The sequence below is a fragment of the Narcine bancroftii genome, chromosome 9 (assembly GCF_036971445.1).
Source record: "Narcine bancroftii isolate sNarBan1 chromosome 9, sNarBan1.hap1, whole genome shotgun sequence".
Taxonomy (NCBI): domain Eukaryota; kingdom Metazoa; phylum Chordata; class Chondrichthyes; order Torpediniformes; family Narcinidae; genus Narcine; species Narcine bancroftii.
In genome coordinates this window covers 124,446,079-124,468,288 of record NC_091477.1, presented here as the reverse complement: position 1 = coordinate 124,468,288, position 22,210 = coordinate 124,446,079, and the positions used below count along the sequence as shown (strand labels likewise).

At 40.0% G+C, this 22,210-nt stretch overlaps 1 protein-coding gene across 3 annotated transcripts in view; it reads right to left on the bottom strand.

Annotated features, from left to right (window-relative positions):
• Positions 1-243: 243 nt before the first annotated feature.
• Positions 244-22,210, bottom strand: part of LOC138742788 (protein piccolo-like) — a 99,115-nt gene continuing 77,148 nt past the window's right edge. For all 3 annotated transcript variants that reach the window (XM_069897727.1, XM_069897728.1, XM_069897729.1), the window contains 4 exons: positions 21,641-21,741; positions 13,939-14,073; positions 6,737-6,882; positions 244-3,297 (listed from right to left, as the gene is read on the bottom strand). In XM_069897727.1, coding sequence (XP_069753828.1) covers positions 3,124-3,297; positions 6,737-6,882; positions 13,939-14,073; positions 21,641-21,741 — 556 coding nt within the window. In that variant the 3' untranslated portion in view covers positions 244-3,123. The remainder of the gene's footprint in view (positions 3,298-6,736; positions 6,883-13,938; positions 14,074-21,640; positions 21,742-22,210) is intronic.

Sequence of the window (22,210 nt, the reverse complement as noted above, 5' to 3'; positions counted from 1 at the left end):
CACACAAGCCTGCTGCACATTTTATAAAAATAATTTTAAAAAGACTATTCTATGAAAAAAATTCCAAGTAACCGAAGGATCTGACACTTGTTTATCTCCGATATTTGTGAGTGAGGAAAGCGTAACAGCCTTTTTTACCCACAGTTTGCATCCAGTGTCCCAGAAACACTCCGTGTACAATCACACAGTCAGCATACTGTGATCTTTACAGAGAATGTCATTCCAGACAAATTTACAAGCATCATTTTCTTTATTTTTACATCCTTCATATTGATTCGCTTTGTAGAGAATAAAAACATACAAGGACCAGCCATAAAACAGGCAACATCTATCAGCATAACAGAAATTTAGGATTTAATTTTCCAAAAGGCTCAATGGGTTTGGTGTCCAAGCACTGAACGATTGACAGCACAAATGGAATTCAGCCATCACTGAGGACCTCAGCACTTCACTGTCCACCTGGAACAGTTCTACAGAACAGTTTTATGGAGATTGTTTCAATGTTTTTTGTCTTTTTTTTTAAAACTTTTTTTTTTCTAAACCACAAACATTTCACATTCACATGCTGAATGTCAGACCAAATAAAGTTTTTTTTTCAAAATTTGCTGTAGAAAAGAAGTTATATTTACAAGGTCCAAAGGAATCACTTTATCTGCACCAGACAAATCATTTATTCATACTCAAGACAGCTAAGACACTCATCCACCAGGAACAGTTTAAAGGATAGTGTTCACCAAAACAGACATCAAACAGTCTTAATATAACTGAATGGGATGAAAGAAACTGCCTTTTGTGCTGCTCTACATAGGTTGCATTTCAAGGTATTTAATTACAGTCTCCACATTTTTCTTACCAACATCACTCACAATTATTTCAAGATAGACTTTTGTCATTAATGTAAAAGCCAGGAGGATTGTGAACTCAAATTCCAGTTTTATGTCAGACCAGCAGCTTTTAGATAAGTTGAACAAGGTTAAATTTAAATTAATCTCTCTCTTCCTCTAACTTGCGTGAAAACTGGAATGTAACTATACTGTCAATCTTAAATTTCCATCATTAAAGATGATTTAGGAAATCAAATCTCATGATCCAAGTTAATTTGATATTCTTTACACTTAGAAATAAAGATAGCTGCCATTCACAATGTTTGCCATGACTGTGATTAGACATTTAAACATTGAGACATGCCACAGAATTACTGTTGTGTTATATGTTTAAATTATTTTCTTTTTTTTCTTGTTTCCAAAAAGGATTGAAAAGCTTTAGCAAGTGAAACAAATCCTGGGCTCTATATTATGGTATCAGGTTTAAAAAGAACCATTAATAAAAGTTGTTACAGTGACACGATGCCATTTTAATAGACTCTCACACATGTAACAAAGCTGCTGAAGCGAGTTGAAGCCAGGCAGTGACAAGTTGGAGAAAATGTTCTCCAGATTTTATTGATGCGGTTGTAATTTTACTTTGACATAAAGGCTGTGGAAGCAAGCAAAAGGAATGCTCACTTACAAAGGGAATTCTGTGCTACAAAATATTCCCTAGTGTCTGCTTAAACTATGAGCCACTCTTCCATTACAGTGAGCATCATGTGGAATGTGAGCACAGCCTTTATTAATGTAAATGGTGCATGTCCCTCCATTCGAGTGTAACATAAGAAAACAATCACAATGTGCTTTTCCCTTCATTTATTAGTTTAACAATTGCATCCAAATTTGTAGAGTCCAGTTTGCAGAGATTACCTTAGGTCACACTGAATAAATCTTATTTTAATAGGATTTATATTGATATCTATAGATAAAGACCATACACACTTTGGAAGCCTATTTTAAACTCAGAGCTACACAAATGACCTTCAAGTGTGGCTCTTTCCTTCCCAGCCCTTCATACCCAATGCATTGAAAATATATATCTGAAATTAAGCTGTTACGGAATTCATCTCAACATTAAACACTTTAATACCCGCACACCTAATTGAATTGTGCCCATGTCAACAATAAATAAGGAACCAATAACAAGTTAGAAATGCAAAGTGAGGAGTCCCTCATGCAGAACAAAGTGACAACTGTGCTGCAAAATAATTAGGACGAGAGCTCTTTCCGCATCTTCCTGGTGAGATCTAGTGTTATCAAAGCAGACGTATGCTCTATATGAATGTCTCTGAAATATTATGCCAGGAACTTTATCACTCGGTTCAAACTTCATGCTTTGCAGGTTTAACAATGTTTGCACCTGGAGCATGAAATTGTTTATGAAAAGAGTTGGGAGAATTGCATGAACTACCCAGAAACTAACAAATTTAAGAATGAGTTGTGATTACTCCAAGTTCCCATCAGAAATTATGCTGACAATTTAAGACAAACACATTTAATTTTCGTCCTGACAATAATCCCATTCCAATTTAGTTTTTGCTTGTGATTCACATCTACAGTCATTCACCTGAGTATGTCAGAGAATTGCAACCATCCACTCAAAGACCAGCATTCAGCATTTCAAGACGGCATTCAACCCCAACAAAGAGGCTTCGAAATGTCAACACGCCTCAAGAATAAGCTCGGAAACATCCAGCCATGACCTTGCTCCATCAACAACCACATTGTTGAAAAGTAATACCTCAATACTTTAATTTCAGAGATCATTTTTGGAACGATATAAATATTTTCACACTGTCCAAAATTCTGCTAATTTGTGTGTATTTTTGATGAGATATCGGGACAACACGGATATTTTCATAGATGAAAAGGAAATGGTCACAGTCGAATGGGTGGCTTGGTCATTTAAATTTTCTGCGCCAACCTATTAATGATCAAACTCAAGATTAATTTCCTTTTCCTGAAATGGATTCAATCCAAGAATCATGATCTGCCTATAGTTGTACGTTTGTACTTTCATCATTTCATCTTCCTTTTATTTTTATAGTTTAACCATGATGTGTCATTCATAATTTGGTTTCTTCCTTGCTCATGCTGTCCCTTTAACTGTCCAAGACCTGACTGAACTGGACTTCCAGGAGCCATGATAGCCACAGTGTAACTCGACTGGAACACATTCTCTTGCTCTTTTGGAAGTTACAAACTGTACAAGACAGCATGAAAGTGCTAGATTTCAGGTTTCCATGTGACCAGGTCAGATTTGCACATTAAACCCAGATGGAGCTCCTCGTTGACTTTCTGTTGAGCTGATCAGCAGCTTGTGCCAGTTAACTACTCTCTTCCTCAGATCCACTTGATCAAGCCAGATGTATGCCTCATCCATCAGTGTTTTCCTCATGAACTTCCCACCATTAGAGACAAGTAAAATCTAAAACAGAGAAAGCAAATCCATAATCCAATCATAATGAGGCAGTTTAAAAACATAATAAGATAAGAAACATCAGAAGGCCAGATCGGCCCTTAAGCCTGCTTCACTTTTCAATAAGACTATTATTGATCAGATCACCCCAGGAAGAGCTCCAGGAGGATCAGATCCAGCACCACCAGGCTGAGGAACAGCTTCTTCCCACAGGCAGTGAAGACACTGAATGACCAAAGGAACTGCTCACACTGACCCTCCGAGACTCTCATATTCAGGAAACAAGACCTATTTGCTTGTACTTATGTGCCCTGCATGTGTATGTGTGTTGTGTCTGCGTTATTTGCACTGAGGTCTGGAGAACGTTGTTTCATCGGGTTGTACTTGTGCAATCCGATGAAAATAAACTTGACTAGACTAAAAAATGCTTGATCAAAACAGAGTTACAGCATGGTGTTGATGAGAATGCTTGGGGATGAATGATAGAAGGTTGGGTTGTAGATGCAACAGTTAGCAAGCAGGCAAATGGAATTCTGGCCTTTCTTGTTAGAGGGATTGAGTTTTAGAAGAAGGAGCTTCTGGTGGAACTATACATGGAGACGACATGCAGTTCTGGTCTCCTTACCTGCCACAATTTTAATCTTTCCACACTTTCAGTTAGTTACCAAGGCCCTATGTTTTGGACCTGTAAATTTAGATATATATAGTACTGTAACAGGCCTTTTCAGCCCATGAGTCTGTGCTGCCCAATTAGAAAGAAACTTTTCTGAACTTGCATATACATGAGCATAAAATTAGAAGGGGGGGGGTGGGTTAAGTTAGGTTCATTAAGTTAATAGTGATAAGTTAAAGTGTGATTCTGTTTTCATGTTTAAAGATAATTAAAAGCAACTTTTGTTGAAGTAACCATTTGTCTTGGTGAATATCTATTGCTGCTGGGTTTTGGGGTCCTCCGGGCTCATAACATTTGACGTACTCTGATCATAAATTTGAACTTTAAACTTTGGCAGTAAGAATTGGCTGCTTGAGGTTCCAGGGTTTTGATGTTTCAAAAGAGATAGGAAGGGTGGGTAAAAGACGTGGATAGTGCCCCATTGCTATTCAGCTGGAGAAATGGAAGATATTGCGGAGGTATTGTTCACTGCATCAGTGTGGGCGAGGTCAGAAATAGAAAGGGAGGTGCCAAACTTCAGACAGACAAGTCCCCGAGACCATAAGGGATATACTCCAGATTATGACGGGAAGCAAGGGCAGAGATTGGAGGGGGAATTGATAACAATCATTGCATCCTCCCTGGCCACAGGAGTGAAACTGTTGTTTATAGGCCAATGTGTCTCATGTCAGTGGGAGGAAAGCTATTGGGGATGATTCTTAGGGACAAAATTTACAATCATTTGGAGAAGCACAGACTTATTAAGAATAGTCAGCGTGGCTTGATGGGAAGCAGGTTGGGCCTCTCGAGCCTGAGTATTTCAAGCAGATGCCAAAAGAAGATGATGAAGGTTGGGAAGTGGATCCAGTCATATGGATTTTAGTAAGGTGTTTGACAAAGTTCCCCATGGTAGGGTCATCAGAAAGTCAAGAGGCATGGGTCCCTGTCAACTTTGCTCTGTGCATTCATTCAGAATGGGCTTGACCCCAGTCGGTGGTCGTTGATGGAATGTATTCTGCCTGGAGGTTGGTAACTACTGGTATTCCAGAGGGATCTGTTCTGCGATCCCTGGTCCATGAGATTTTTATAATCGACTCCGACAGAGGTTGGGTCAGTAGCTTTGCAGGAGACATGAAGGGTGGAAGAGTTATGGATAGTGCAGAAGGTTGGTGTGTGTTACACAGAATATGGTCAGAATGCAGAGTTGGTGGAGCAGTGGCAGATGGAATTCAAATTGGAGAAGTGTCAGGTTTGGAAGGTCAAACTTGAAGGTGGAGGACATGATTAATGGCAAGATTCATAGCAGTACAGAGGAACAGAGGGATTTTCAGGTCCAAGTTCAGAGGTCCCTTAAGACAGCCTTGCAAGTTGATAGGATGATTTAGAAGGCATAATGGAACTGAGTTCAAGAGCCATGAAGTAACTTTGCCACTCTAGCGAACTCTGATTAGTCCACACCAAGGGTATTGTGGAAGCTTTAGAGAAGGTGCAGTGGAGATTTACCAGAATGGTGCCTGGAATAATGAACATTTGAAGAAGCAAGGTAGGAGGCTTATGGCCTGTAAGGGAGGGAGGGGTTAGATTTCTATAGATCAGCACATTGTGGGCCGAAGGGCACTTATTGTCTGCTGAATTCATCTATGTGCTAATGTTGCTCTGACTGGTGGAGCTGAATGTTTCTCCCTTATGCACCAGGAGCCTGGGGGGTGAATTTATGGAGATGTATAAAATCCTATGGCACAAATATAAGGTAGTTCGGCTTTATTTCCAGGTGAGGATAGTTGAGGGGAGTAGGGAGAAGAGTTCAATTCTGGTCGCCTCATTACATGAAGGATGTGGAAGCTATGGAGAGGGTGCAGATGAGAGTTACCAGGATGTTGCCTGGATTGGAAAATGTCAAGGTGAGCAGAGCTGGGACTTCTCTCTTTGGAGTGTAACTGGAAGCTCAACATGGCTGTTGTGTTTAGAAAGGTGAAACAGGTTAAGACTTTCTTCCCTGGTTTGTTGGAGAATGAGGGGAGATTTGATTGGGGTATATGAAATTAGAAAGGGTATAGATAGAGTAAATGCAGACAGACTTCTTCCACTGAGTTTAGGTGAGACAGAACTAAACGACATGAGTTAAGGATGAAAGGGGAAAGGTTTAGAGGGAACATGAGGGGGAACTTCTTCACACAGAGAGTGGTAGGAATGTGGAATGAGCTGCCAGCTGAAGTGGTGAATGCAGGCTTGATTTTAACCTTTAAGAAAAATTTGGACAATACACAGATGGGAGAGGTGTGGAGGGGATATTCCCTGTGGTCAGTGTTTATCTCAGGTGTCCCCCACACTGAGGTGCCTCAGTGAGAAAAATAAAAGAACAAACTGATGATTCAATTGTCTTCGGTGGCTGGAATCTTCTTTGATTACCATGGAACATTTTAATCATTCTTATACGATAAGATGGAGTTTATAAGGTTAAAGATATGAAGTAAGAATATCAAAAAATTCATACAGCACAGGAACAGGCCCTGCGGCCACTGAATCACTCTTAGTTTCCACTAATCCTGCATTCATCCCATTTCTTATTCTGGCCCTCATTCTTTTAATTTTATTTATTTCCCTTTTGACTCCAACAATTGACTGTTTCTCTGGAAATCATTAAAAAAAAATCATATTGAGCAGAATTACCTGACAAAATCCATTGGATTTTAGTTTATTTTGGGCATAAAGATCCACGGAGACATGTGTGTACCGTTCTATGTTCTATATTCCATGTATTAGACACTCAAACTCAGACATTGCACATAATATTACCTGAAGGGAGTGTCCAGCTGGGCTGAGACTAAAGCGAAATGTCTCATTGAATGAAGGCTCTCGGTCATGCCTGCAGACACGAGTTTTCTTCTTAAAGACTCGCTTTTGCGTTGAAAGATTTATGACATATAATTTTACATAGAGATCTGTAAAAGTATAGAGAATAACACGTCAGGATTTCTTTCCAATGGCTCAAAGAGCATCGGCCTGATATCACATCTATCCTGAATGAACATATACACTGTTTATTCGAATATTGAGACATCAGAATCAGAATTTATATGATGGAATTTGTTGTTTTGCTGCAGCAGATTCCAGTGCAAACATTTCTAGAAACCATCTTGCAAAATAAATAAAAATAGTGCAAGAAAAAGTCAAGATAAAGTTTATTGTTGATTCAGGAATCTGATAGCAGAGGGGAAGAAGCTGTCCTTCTTGACAAGTCGAACAGGAATGGCCTTGTCAGTCTTCACTAAAGATATGCCAACCGTGACCAGCTGGGACATTATATTCAACTTGAGTTTCATTGATGGGAATGTGAACATTCATGGCCGCAATGCATGAACCGTTGTAAAAGTGTATGCAGAGAAGCTCATCTTCAGGCATTGTCAATACCACAAAGATATTTTAACTTTGTTTCCCTTCATAATGATGCTCCCTGTCCTGGTGAACATTTCCAACATTTTCTGTTTTTAATGCAAATTCTTTGCCTCTTCAGCTTTTGTTTTTGTTTTGAGATTGGTTGAAGAGGGGAATAAATGAGTTAATACCATTTCTCAAGATCTTAATATCATTCAGTAATCAGAATTCATGTTTTAAACCAATGACAGGTTTGTTGAAAGATTAACAACCTGAAGCAGTATCACTGTATTTCTCTCTCTCTCTCTCTCTCTCTCCAAAAAGGTTGCCCGATCAAATGAGTATTTTCAGCCTTCTCTGACTCTATCTCTGGAGGCTTTCCTGGTCCAACAATTCCTCTGGAGGTTACAAACATGACTGAATCTAAACATGATGTGAGCAATGAACAGGACACTGAAGTAAAGACATTGCAGGCCAAGGGATTTGCCATCCAAAGATCAAATAAAAAGCAATAAAGTTATCAATGACTGAAAGCAAAAATAAAACTCCAGATACAGGAAATATGAAACAAATAGAACCACAGAACACTGCAGCATAGAAAACAAGCCATTCTGCCACTGTGCTTCCCACCATTTGGCTCGTCCCACTGACCTGCACCCATCCCAAAACCCTCCAGGCCTCTCCCATCCATGTATCTCTCAAATTTATTTTTAAAACTCGAGATCGAGCCAGCATTCACCATATCAGATAGTAGCCCATTTCACACTCCCATCATTCTCTGAGTGAACTTTCCCTTAATGCTCCCCTAAACCTTTCCCCTTTCACCTTAAAACTATTGACCCCTCATATTTATTGAAGTGGAAAAAGCCTTCTCCCATCCACTCTGTCTACATCTATCATAATCTTGTAAACCTCTATCAAATCTCCATTCATTCACCTTCATTCCAAGGAATAGTGTCCTAACGTGTTTCATCTTTCCCTGTAACTCAATTCCTGAAAACACGGCAACATCCTAGTCAATATTCTCTGCACGCTCTCAATCTTATTGATATCCTTCCTGTAGTTCGGCAACCAGATATGCACATAATATTCCAAATTTGGCTTCACCAATGTCTTAAACAACTTCAACATAACAACCCAACTCCAATACTCAATACTTTGATTTTTAAAGCTAAGATGCCAAAACTTTTCTTTCCAATCCTGTCTACCTGTGATGCCACCTTCAGGGAGCAATGTATCTGTATTCCCAGATCTCTTTGCTCCTACGCAGACCTCAGTGCCTTGCTGTCCCCTCCCTCCCTTCTCCACCTATCATCTCCTGCCCTGCCACCCCCTTCCCCCTCTGATTCTTTTATTATGACGCTCACTAGCATTTTCTCATACTTTGATGAAGGGCTCAAGCCGAAATGTCAGTTATGTATCTCTGCCTTTACGTCATAAAGGACACTGTTTGACCTGCGGAGTCTCTCCAGCATTGTGTATTTCCTCAGTCCCCTCCTATTTACTGTGTATGTCCTACCTTGGTTGGCCCTTCCAAAATGCATCTCCTCACACTTGTCTGCTTTAAACTGCATCTGCCATTTTTTGGCCCATTCTCCCTGTTGGTCCAGATCCCTCTGCAAGCTTTGAAAAGCTTACTCACTGTCCATAACACCTCCTATCTTTCTGTTATCAGCAAATTTGATGATCCAATTTACCACATTATCATCCAGATCATTGATATAGACAACAAACAACAATGGACCCAATACAGATCCCTGAGGCACATCACTCATCACAGGCCTCCAGACTGAGAAGCAGCCTTCCACTGCCACACTCCATTTTCTCCCACACTGCCAATTACAAATCCAGTTTACAAATTCTCCATCGATTCCTCGTGTCCTCATCTTTTGAATTAACCTCCCATGTTAAGGCTTTATTCAAGCCCATGTAGAAAACATCCACAGTCTTTCCTTCATCTGCCTTCATGCTAACCTCCTCAAAAAGCTCTGCAAGATTTGTTAAACATGACCTACCACACACAAAGCCGTGCTCACCGTCCTTAATAAGCCATCTTAAGACAGTCAGGTGATTCAGGCACTTCAAAAAGCAGTCAATGAATTAAAGTGACCTTGGAGGAAGGTGATCACCTCTGCTACTTCTCATTGTCAAGAGAGACTAGTGTTACCATTGTAATGGTCACTTCTGACTCACCCATATTTGGGTAATGAAAGCAAGATCATTCTTGCTTTTGGATCATGACCATTTTGATGGTTACTTTGTCTGACCCTTACCTGGGGCTTTGAAAGCATTGCAGAAGTCATAAGCTTCATAACCCGATGCAAGAAAGGGGGAAGTATGAAGGAATGTTTCTCCAAAAGCAACTCAATAAGAATTTGTGAGTTTTGAGATGTCTGATAACTCGTTTCATCATCTACTCCATAATTACTTTTGAACATCAGTTTAAAGATTCTGAGTTTCAACGCAAGATTTCTTTGAATTTGACTTTTCAGAATTGTGCCTGACCTGCAATGGTTTGGGTAATCTATATACACACACACACAGACTTGCGAACAGTTGGGTTTTGGTTCAGAGTTAGGTAAGATATTATATTATTAATAGTTATTAATAAAAATTACTGTTTTAGATACATTGACGGTAAATTTCTATTGCTGTTGGCCTATGACATAACAAATTGGGGACTTGTCTGGGATATAACAAAAATTGGAGCTCATTGATCGATCGATTGATTTTCAATTGGTTAAATTCCTTTTTGAAAGCAAATTAAAAGGCTTGTGTGTGTGGAAAAAGCAGCAAAGGATATCTCAAAGTTTTTGGGATTGCCAATTTTGCAGATTTGAAGGGGGCAACAAAGGATGAGTTGTTGAATATTACTCAAAAGTTAGAACGTTTGGGGGTAAATGGTAAAACAGATGATGAAAAAATAGTGAATCAGAATGTTATAGTTTTTCTCATTCTCGTCCTATTTTTTCTAATTATTTCTTTAAACCTTCCATGATTAATGTAACTTTTAAAGAATGGTATAGATTGACCATTAAATGTTTTCAATATTTATTTGTCAAGGGGAATCTCGCTTCTTTTGAAAAATTTTCAATTAAATATGGACAACCATATACGAATTGTTTTCGTTATCTACAGATTAGAGATTTTTTAAATAATCTCAATTACGTACATTTCCTAAGAGGACTGATTAAAATTTAATTGATTTAATTTTTAATTAACAACCTTTCTATAATGGTTCACTATTTAACATTTATATACTGTTGGGAATAAGAGAGGCTCCCTCAGATAAAATTAAAAAAGCCTTGGGACAGGACCTACAGCTTTTAATTTCTGAAGAAACTTGGAATGTTTTAATGCCACAAAAACTGAATGGAATGAAATCAGATCTATCAGATCAATATTTTAGGTGTGGTGAAGAGATAGGCACATTCTTGCATTCAACTTGATCATATTCTAAGGTAAAATCTTTTTGGGTAGATCTCGGGAACATTCTAGAACAAGTTACAAGTACAGTATTTCCATTAAACCCATATTTATTCTTATTGGGGAATACATAAGGAACAAGACTCAAGTTGAAGTGATCGATATATCGATGTATCAAATAAAATTAGCATTGGTTGTAACCTGGAAATTGGATTCATATTTAGGTATGGGAAGATGGAATGCAGAAATTCAAAGCTGTATCCCTTTGGAGAAAATTACATATAATTTGAGAAATAAATATCCAAAATTTTTGCGAATTTGGAATCCATATCTGCAAATTTGGAATCCATATCTGCAAATTTGGAATCCATATCTGCAAATTTAAGATATATTATGTAGAAACATTCTTCCAACCTTTTCAGATCTGTATTAACCTTCTTCCTTAAAACGATCATATAAATTGTTGAATTCCAGTGTGTTGGGGAGCGACACTCTGTGCAATCGATGATACTATTATTTCTGACTTTATATTACTATAGAAATATATAAAAAAATTATGAGGGTGGTGGGGGGGGTGATAACCATCATATATGAAAGAGACTTTCTTCAACTTAAACTTTTATTGCATTATATAATGATTTATTAATTTCACGTAGGGAAAAAATAAATAAAATATTCAAAACAAAAGAAACTTGGAATGTAATTTTGAAATTGGTTGATACCTCATTTTTATGTGCCCGCCATTCCATCCTACAATTTAAAGTCGTCCACAGGGTTCACACGTCCAAAGTCAAACTATCTCTTTTATGTGGATGATAAATGCACCAATGGAGATGCTTCATTAATTCACATGTTCTGGACATGTCAGAGACTTGAGAAATATTGGAATGAAGTATTTCAAACTTCCTCTGCACTTTTTAAAATTAATTTTAATTCTAATCCCTTATTTGGTATTGCTGGAGAGAATGACATAACTTTAATAGCATCTAATATGCAAGTATAGGCTTTTCTTTCTCTTGTGGCGAGGCGGATGGTGTTGCTCAGATGGAGGGATGCTGCTCTGATTCTTCATGCTTAATGGCTACAGAGCGTTATGTCATGTTTAAATTAAGAGAAGACTAGATGCTCAATTTCCAATTTGTATTCTATTTTTCAAACTCTGTGGGGATCCTTTTTGAATGACTTTCATAATCTTTGATTTGATATGAAGGTTAAACAGTTGACGAATGATCAATGAGCTGATCTGTTTCCCTACTCAAGGATGTGTGCTTAACCCCACTGTTCTACTCGTTATATGACTGTGTGGCCAGGCACAATTCTAATGCTGTTGACAAGTTTGCCAGTGACACCACAGTTGTCAACGAAATCACAAACGGCAATAAGGAAGCGAACAGTAGGGGGTAACGACAACAAACTTATGCTCAACATCAGCAAAACCTAAGAGATGATTGTGGACTTCACGAGGAAGTCGGGGGAACACAGCCCAGTCCTCATCGAGGGCTTAGAAGTGGAGAGGGTCAAGAACTTCAAATTCCTGGGTGTCAACATCTCCAAGGATCTGTCCTGGAACCTCCAGGTTCATGCAATCACAAAGAAGGCTGGCCAGCAGTTATACTTTGTGAGGTGTCTGAGGAGGTTCAGTCTGTCACCAAAGACTCTTGAAAATTTATACAGGTGTACCATTGAGAGCATTTTGGCTAGTTGAATCATTGCCTGGTATGGAGGCACCAACTCTCAGGATAAGAATAAACTCCAGAGGGTTGTTAACTCAGCCTGCGATATCATAGCTCCCAGATTTCTCTTCATCGAGGATATCTCCATGACGTGGTGTCTTAAGAAAGCAGCCTCTATCCTTAAAGGCACCCAGGCCATGGCCTCTTCACTCTGCTACCATTGAGGAAAAGGTACAGGAACCTAAAGACGAGCACTCAGCGGCACAAAAAAAGGAACATTAGGGCAGCATGGTTAGTGTAGAGGTTTCTGCATTATTATTACAGTTGGCAGCAACTGGGGTTCAAATCTCAGTTGCAGGTGAATTGGGGTGTTTGGGTGGCATGGCCTTGTGGACCCAAATGGCCCTGTTACTGTGTTGCATTATCTAAAGTTAAGTTCAAACAGTAAAGCACAAGAATGGGCCTTTCTGTCCACAATATCTCCATCAAACAAGTTCCCCAATTCCACTAAATCTCTGCTGCTTGCACATGATCCATAGCACGTGACCACCTGCATATTCATTTGTCTATCTAGAAGCCTCTTCAATGCTGCTATTGTATCTGCTTCCACCATAACTCCCAGCAGACCATTCCAGGCCCTGAACATACTGTGTGTGAATAAACGTCCTTCACATCCATGGCCACTTTCAGGGAGAAATAACGATGAAGGCCCCTATCCTTCTGCACATCTCCTAAAATTTTTCCTTGATAGCTGTTGTGTAATTTTTGCCGAGACATTTTATTAATTTTAAGGCATAAACACACACACATATGACAAGGCTACCTGCCACTATTACGTCAACCTACAGGAGCTCGACTGAGAGCATCCTAACTGGCTGTATCATGGTGTAGAGAATTGGATCGGAGGTCAATCTGCAGGACCATAAGAGTGACAGAGGAGATCATTGGGGTCTCTCTCTTCCCCCTCATTGATGTGATTTACCATGATCTTTGTCCAAAGACTAAAGCAAAATCTGAGAGGATCCTACCACTCCACACACAGCATCATTCAGCTGCTCGTCGAGAAAGAGATAAAGGAGTATCAGAGACAATACCTCTCTCATATCAGGCTTCCTCCCATGGGCAGTGGAGCTGTTGAATGATTAAACAAACTGCTCTCATGAAGCCTCCAAGACTTTACTATTTATTCAATCATATTTATTGATTTTTACATGGATATATTTATCCTGCATATAACTTCTTTGTCTGTAGGTGTGTTATTTCTGTATGTGGGTCTGCGTGTTTTGTACTGAGGACTGGAGAACACTATTTTGTCAGGTTGGGCTTGGACAATCAGATGCCAAATGAACTTGATCTTGAACATTGGGCTTCTCTGGAGTGGTACAATAGCCTAAAGATTAAAGGAGAAGATTGGGGTGGTGATGGAAAGTTGAAGTCATTCAGGGTCACGCTTGCAGATCTAATAGAAAAGTGCAAAATCGTCAGCAGGTTTATGATTGTGGCTGAGCTAATAAGCGTTGCTACCTGGTAAGTGATCAGGAGACTTAAATTTGTAGGTAATGTTTCTGCATTGAAGAATCTCCACCAACAGCTGCTCTCCATCTGTTTTCACCTCCTTCTTCAAAGCAATTTTTATCTCTCCCATCACTTGAGTTTGACCTGTGATGAAGAAAAAGGAAGTGTATTTCAATACAAATAATTTTATTAAAATGTGGTCAGTTTTCATTTCTTTCACAAATGAGATGAGAAACTTGTTCTTTTGCTGGGATATTGGATAATATATGGAAAAGCAAGAACATATTTGGAATCAGTTTACAGGGCAGGAAATTTCCGTGACAAAACAACACGTTTCGACACTGATCACCCACTTGATATTTTAACTGTTTCTCTTCGCACAGATGCTGCCAGATGAGTTTACTCAGCATTTTCTGTCTCCGGAAATGGTGCTTCTTTTAAACATACTTTTGAAGTCGAAAACTGACCAGCAAAACAGGGTTCAAAAACACAGCATTATTGGAATATGACCTGCGTTGAAGTGTTCACAAGAGATAAATTTCCAATGATTGAATCAGACAAGATAAATGGTTCTCAATCGGAATAAACATAACATAAAGTTCAGTTAGAGCACAAGAACGAACAAGGTCTCCAGGCCATCTGTCTGCGAGAAACACAATGACCAAATTCAACAAAATTCTGCTGCTTGCACATGATACATCGCCCTCATTTCCTGCATATTTGTGTGTCTATGCAGAAGCCGCTTCAAACAATTATTGCATCGACTTATGTCAGTATTTCTGGCGGCCAGTTCTAAACACTTACCTCTTGCTGGGTAAAAAAAAACTTGTCTCGTCTCTTTAAACTCTCCCCTCCCACCTCACCTTAAACTTTGCGCCAGTCTACTCTCCATATTACCACTTGTAATTTTAAAAAAAACTTTGATCTCATCTTCCAAGACTCCAGAGAAAAGAACCTAAGTTTGTCCAACCACACTCCTCATTCTCATACTCTCTAATAAAGGTAATATCCTGGTAAATCTTTTCCAAGGCCTCTCGATACTTCCAGTGGGCAACTAGAATTGCACGCGATTCCCAAGTTGAATCAGAAGTTAGAAAAGATCCCTGAAATCTATTTTATCGATGATTTGAGCAAGCATGATGAGAAAACCATCCAGTCTACTTCATTTAGGATGGGTTGAAAAGAGTCCAGAGTGATACAACATGGAGCTGGCCCTTCGGGCTGACTTGTCCATATCTACCAGTAAGATATTCTGGGTTAATACTGGATGAAGGGCTCGGTCCCAAAACATTGGTTACTCTTTACTTCCTCCAGATGCTGCATGACCTGTTGAATTTCTCCAGCATGTTTGTGTATTGCAACCAACCCCAGCATCTGCAGACTTTCTTGTTTAACTGGGAGATTGCTTTGTTGAGCACCTTTGCTCTGCCCACGACAACAGCAAAGACCTCCCAGTAACCAATCGTATTAATTCCACACCATGGTCATGTTGACATGTCTGTACATGGCCTCGTGTACTGCTAAATTGAGACCACCCACAAATTGGAGGAACAATACACCTCAAGCAGTCTCACCATCTCCAACCAAATGACATTAATATAGATTTCTCCAACTCCTGTTAGCCCCCTCCCCACTCTCTCTTTTCTCAGCATCTGCAGACTTTCATGTTTCTCTCACCTCTGCCTTTCACCAACTTCCCACCCCATTCCTTTTCGTATCAGAGAGCAATCCTTCTTAGCACTCTACCCACTCCCTTGTCACCTCAGCTTTCCATTCCTCTTACTTGTGTGCCCATACTCCTTCCCCATCTCCTTCTCCCATCTACCCTTTATTCAGGCAGCTGCCGGATTTTTGACATTGCCAATGAAGACCTCAGGCCCGAAACACCGACTGCCTTTTGTTTCCACTGGATCCTGCGTAACCTGCTGAGTTTCTCCAGTACTTTTATGTACTGTTCTGGACCATGGTATCTGTAGATTTTCTCATTGATCTCCATTTGATGAACCCTAATCAGTTCCCGTCTATCCAAGGACTTGTATATCTAGTCTCTCAGGACACCTGCCAACAACATCTATTACAGATGCCAGGTTTACATGCATGTAATTTCCAGGATTATTCTTAAACAATAGAACAGCGTTAGCTAACCTCCAATCCTCTAGCCCAGTGGTTCCCAACCTTTTACTTTCCACTCACATACCACTTTAAGTATTCCTTAAGCCATAAGTGTTCTGTGATTAATAAGGGATTGCTTAAGGTAGACTGGCACCTCACCTGTGGCTAAAGACATTTTAAATATTTCTCCAAGAGCAACTACAAGTTATGCACTTGCCTCCCTTAAGATCCAAGGAAAATGTTTTATCAAGCACTGGGAATTTAATCCACCCATATTTGCCTCAAGAGAGAAAGCACCTCCTCCTCTGTCATCTGCATAGGGTCCATGACATTGCTGCTGTCTTGCCTCACTTCTCTAGAATGTGTCCATCTCCTGAGTAAATACAGTTGTAAAAAAAAAGAAATTTAGTTCTTTCCCAAGTAAAACATGAAAATTGGCAGAGACTGTGGTTGAAGTAAAAATGTTGGAGAAACTCGGCAGGTCAAATAATGTCCTTTATAGAGCAAAGATAAAGATACCCAGCCAATGTTTCGGGCTTGAGCCCTTTATCACATACTGTACTTTGATGAAAGGCTCAAGCCTGAAACATTGGTTCTGTATCGTTATCTTTGCTCTATAAAGGACATTGTTTGACCTGCTGAGTTTCTCCAGCTTTGTGTTTTTTTTAAATCTTAGTTCTCTCCTATCTTATTTATCTCCATACTTAGCTGATCCAAATTTTATTCCTTGCAATCCTTTTGTTCTTAATATATCTGTGGAAGCTTATGATTTTCCGTCCCCTACCACAGCAACTTCATGTCTTCTTTTCACCCTTCTGATGACCTCCTGAGGTGTTTTCTTTCATTTCTTATACTCGTCAAATACTTCATTTGTTCCCTGCTATGCACCATTTTTCCTCATTATACAGGGCCTCAAAATCTTTCAAAACTCAAGGTTCCTTATACTTGTTAGTCTTGTCTTTAATTCTGACAGTAACATACAAAATATTCTCAAAATTTCACTTGCAAAGATCTCTTAAGTACCAAGCACACCCTTGCAGGACACAACCTGTTTCAATCCACACTTTCTGATCCGATCAAAATGGACCTTTTCCCATTTAAAATCTCATCCCAAGGACCAGACCTATCCCTTTCCATAATTATCTTGAAACAATTGGCATGATGATCACTGCATCCGAAGTGTTCCCTTACACACTCTGCTGTCACCTGGACTCTCGGGGTTCACAATACTCGTAACTGCCTCCCAGGTTGAAAGCTCAAACACACTACATTAATTGGTTCACACCTGTCCATAGACTGGTTTTATCCTTGGTCTGAATGGCTTAAATCAAGATAGGTGGTTTTGGCTTAACCTGTTGACCAATCTATTTCTCACACTGATGCTGCTTCAGCCATCGATTCCATTGGCAGATTGTGTTCAGGTTATACCTTTTTTTCTCCTGGTCACAATCTCAATATTCCTTGTCAAACAAGGTTGTGCTAGCTCTCCAGGGTTGCCTTTCACCCTAATAGGAACATGTTATACCTAGACTCTCACTTTTAAATGGATCCCATTTGCCAGCCACATCTTTACCAAAAAATATCCTCTCCCATTCAACCTCTGAAAGTTCTCTCCGAAAGCCTCTAAAATTGGCTTTCCCCTCAATGTAGGATCTCAATTTGTGGACCAGTCCTCTGTTTCTCCTTAACTATTTCAAAACTAATAGAATTATGGCCTGTGATCATAATGTGTTCCCTCACTGACCATTCAGTCACTCCTGTTCCCATAGAGGAGGTCCAGTGTCGCACCTCTCCACTAAGGCCCTCTTTTTTATTGATTAAAAAAACTTCCTTGGACATAGTTAATCAATTCACTCCAATCTTTCTGCATTATGGGTGACTTAGTCAACATCAGCAAGTAAAAAATCTTCCAGTAATACTATCCTCTTATTCTTTCAGCTACATGTCAGCTCCTCTAGTTCCCACTAACTAGTGTGGACATATAATAGATTCCCAGCAAAGCAATCCTTCCCTTTTTTTCAGAGAATTACCCATATAATCTCACGGCCGAACTCCCCAGAAAATTCTTTCTAAGTACTCATGCTATGTCCTTCCTTAACCTAATAAGTAAGAAACCCTGACGTTTCCTGACCTTCCTTGTTAATTCTCTATTAATGGTTTTGCCAAATCTCTGTTTTTATTTCCCATTTTTTAAAAATTATTTTTGTTTTTTCCCCATATACATAGAAAAGCTTTTTCTTGACAAAAAAACCAACAAAACAAAACAACCCCTCTTTCCCCCTCCTCTCTTTCACAATATAAATCCTCCTACTAACAGGGCTCACATTTATGTTGACCATCCAAAATTCTATATGGGGGAAGTCACTTGATTTTATATTACAGCAGCATTTATTATTATCCTTTTTTATTGTTGTATTTATAATTATAATTGGGTCCCTATACGATCCGGATATGCCTGCCACATCTTGATAAACACGTCATATTTGATCTTTCAGTTTGATGTAATTTTTTTCCATAGGTCTCCAGCGATTCATCTCAGCAGTCCGTCGTGCTACATGTTGAGGGGAGTCGAATTTCCAAGTAATCACAATATATTTCTCAGCCACTGCTATGGCTATCTTAACAAGTGAAATTTGGAATTTAGTGAGTTCATTACTTATTTCAATGAAGTTGCCCAAAAGATAAAGCTCCAGAACAGCCATGAAGACCACCCAGCTAATATTTTAGTAATATCCTGCCAGAAAGATCTCACCTTCCCTCACGACCATATAGAATGTAAAAACGATCCTATTTCTATCCCACACCTGAAACACATCTCTGATATTTCAGATTTTGATTTCTCTAACTTCTGTGGTGTGAGGTATAATTGGTGTAGAAAATTGTTTTGCACTAATCTGTCTCTTGCAGTTATAATTGACGTCATGCTGTTCAAACACCAATCAGACCATCATCTTTCCATTTTTGCAACATCTCGATCTGACTCCCATCTCTCTCTCTCTCGATCTCTGTGAACCTGATTTCGCACTTTCATTCTGGAAAGCATAGTACATCTTAATTATACATTTAAGTGTATTTCCCAGCCGAATCGTTTGTTCCATTTCATTAATTTCAAGTGGGGCCAAACTTGGCCCCCATCTTTCTCTGAGAACACCATTATGTAAAAATGTATTGCCTATGAATCTGGGTCACAAAATATTGAATTCATAGGACGAAAAAGGAATAAAATATGTTGTTGACTGTTATGAGGAGGGATCTTTTGCATCTTTTGAACAATTAAGAAATAAATACGCAGTGCTTAATGGGGCTTTCTTTTGTTTAATCCAGCGAAGTTTGTTTCTAAGAGAACTGCCACTTATTTTTAATTGGTTGGAATCATATGAAAATATTTGATTGAGTGAATTACAAGATGGTGTCTTCCAGTGGCCACTCTTTGAATGCAGCTTTGATGGTAATGATCAAATATTTCTATTCAAAACTATTAAAATTCTACCCCAGATCCATAAAGTCACACTTACCCATGAACAAAGATATCCTAGGATCGCTAGCACACCTCGGAATTGAAAGAATCGGTAGTCTCCATTAAACAGCTCAGGCAAGTTCAAGACCACAGGAGTTTTAAACAGTCAATAATTGGGCCATTTAAACTTCGCAGGAGTTGCAAACAGCAGATGATGTTCAGTCCATTTAAACATCGCTGGAGATTTAAAGGGACATCACACTGACCATTTAAACAGCGCAGGAATTACCAGTAGTGGACCCAAGGGCCATGTAAAGAAGACCCTATCCTGTGGACCCAGAGGGGGACTACAGATTAAGCTGAGATGCCAGGCCCTGAGGCTACCATCCTCCTGTCCAACATAGAGTCCTTGGAGAACAAACTTGATGAACTCCAAGCCAGTCTTCAACATCAGAGAGACATCAGGGGATACCGTGTGATGTATTTTACAGAAACATGGTTAAACATGGAGACACCAGTCAAGGCACTACAGCTCGTGGGCTACACTCTACACTGTGCTGATCGGACACTGGGATCAGGAAAAACAAGGGCAGGCAGAGTTGTGGTGCACAATCGTGACGGTCGTGTCCCAGTTCTGTTCCCCTGATCTGGAACATTTGGTGATCAAGTGCTGCCCATTCTACCTGCCAAGGGAGTTCACCACCATCATCCTAGTCACTGTGTACATTCTGCTCCAGACTAAGATCAGGTTGGCACTGGAGGGACTGAGCAATGTGATAAACAGCCATGAGACAGCACATGGCCAGAATGAACATGTACCTAAGTCAAGGTCTCGACCCACTCCAATTTGTACAATTGCTCCACAGCCGATGCAATATCGCTGGCTCTCCACTCAGCTCTGAATCACCTCAAAAACAGCAAGTCATCCATAAGCTGCTCTTCATCAACTACAGCTCAGCCTTCAACACCATTATTCCCTCAGAAGCGACAAACTCTGGGCCTCTGCAGCGTCCCCCCCCCCCCCCCCTCACCCCACCACTCAATCTGCAACTGAATCCTTGACTTCCTCATTGAAAGACCAGTCAGTACGGATTGGAAACAGTGTCTCCTCCTCAATGACGATCAACACAGGCACATCCCAAGAAAGTGTGGTTAGCCCACCTCTTCTCATTATATACGACTGTGGCCAGGCACAATTCCAAAGCTTTCTGCAAGTTTGGTGATGACACCAGTTGTCAGTAGGATCACAAACGGCAATGAGGAAGTGTACAGGAGGGAGATCAATCAGTTTGTTGAGTGATGTCACGCCAACCAACAACCTTGTGCTCAACATTAGCAAAACCAAAGAGCTGATTGCGAACTTCAGGAGGAAGTCAAGGGAACACGACCCAGTCCTCATTAAGGGCTCAGTAGTGGAGAGGGTCAATCATTTTAAATTCATGGGTGTCAACATCTCCAAGGATCTCTCTGGAGCCTCCATGTCGATGCAATCACAAAGAGAGCTCGTCAGCGTCTATACTTTGTGAAGTGTTTGAGGAGATTTTGGTAGGTCACCGAATACTCTCTAAACTTCAATGTGTACTGTGGAGAGCAATCTGACTTGTTGCATCACTGTCTGGTGTGGGGGAGGGGGGGGGTGCCAATTCCCAGGACAGGAAAAAAACTCCAGAGGGTTGTTAACTCAGCCTGGGACATCACAGGCACCAGACTTCACTCCATCGATGACATCTACATGAGGCGTTGTTTTAAGAAAGCAGCCTCTATCCTCAAAGACCCTCAGCACCCAGGCCATGCCCTCTTCACTCTGCTACCATTGGGGAAAAGGTATAGGAGCCTGAGACAAGCACTCAGCAGCACAAGGACAGCTTCTTCCCCTCCACCATCAGATTCCTGAATGATCAGTGAACCCCAGACACTGCCTCACTTTGACTTTTCGTGCACTGTTTTTATTTATTGTTGTAAGGTGGTTTATATGAATGTTTGCCCTGTGATGCTGCCACAAAACCACAAATTTCGTGACTTGTTCATGACAATAAATTCTTGATTCTGAAATATATTGAAAATACATAGTTATATTTTCTCAATCTCTTTGGATAAGATTTTGCAAGAGCACCAGGGTCCATGATTGGTCTTGCATCTTACCATCGGTTTCTGCTGCCCCAAGACCTTGCTGCTTGAATGGTTCAGATATTTTGTGCTTTGCATCTTTCACGATGATTTCCGTGTCCTGGCTCATTTTACACCTGGAGAAAAACAAAAACAAATTGTTGGAATTTATCAAGATGCAAGTAGAATATGATCAGAAGAAGGTTAAAGTCAGGATATCTGAAGAAAATTTAATTTATTAAAGCCAATTTATTACCTGTGAAATTATTAAATGTTCAAACATTGCTGTTACCAAGTTTAATTGCAACTTGTGGGAAGATATCTGAGAATGTACTTCCTGAGAAGACATAAAGTGGTATGTCAACCTTCTACAGAACCCCCATCGAGAGTGCCGTGGCTGGCTGCATCACATTGTGGTATTGTTGCCGCAGAGAAAGGCATTGGATGTCAATCCACAGGACCATATAAATGGCAGTGAGGACTCCAGGGAGTCTCCTTGCCCCCATCGACGTGATCTATTGGGATCGTTGTCTAAAGAGAGTGCGCAAAATCATTGAGGACCCCTTCCACCCCACACACAGCATCTTTCAGCTGCTCCTGTTGGAC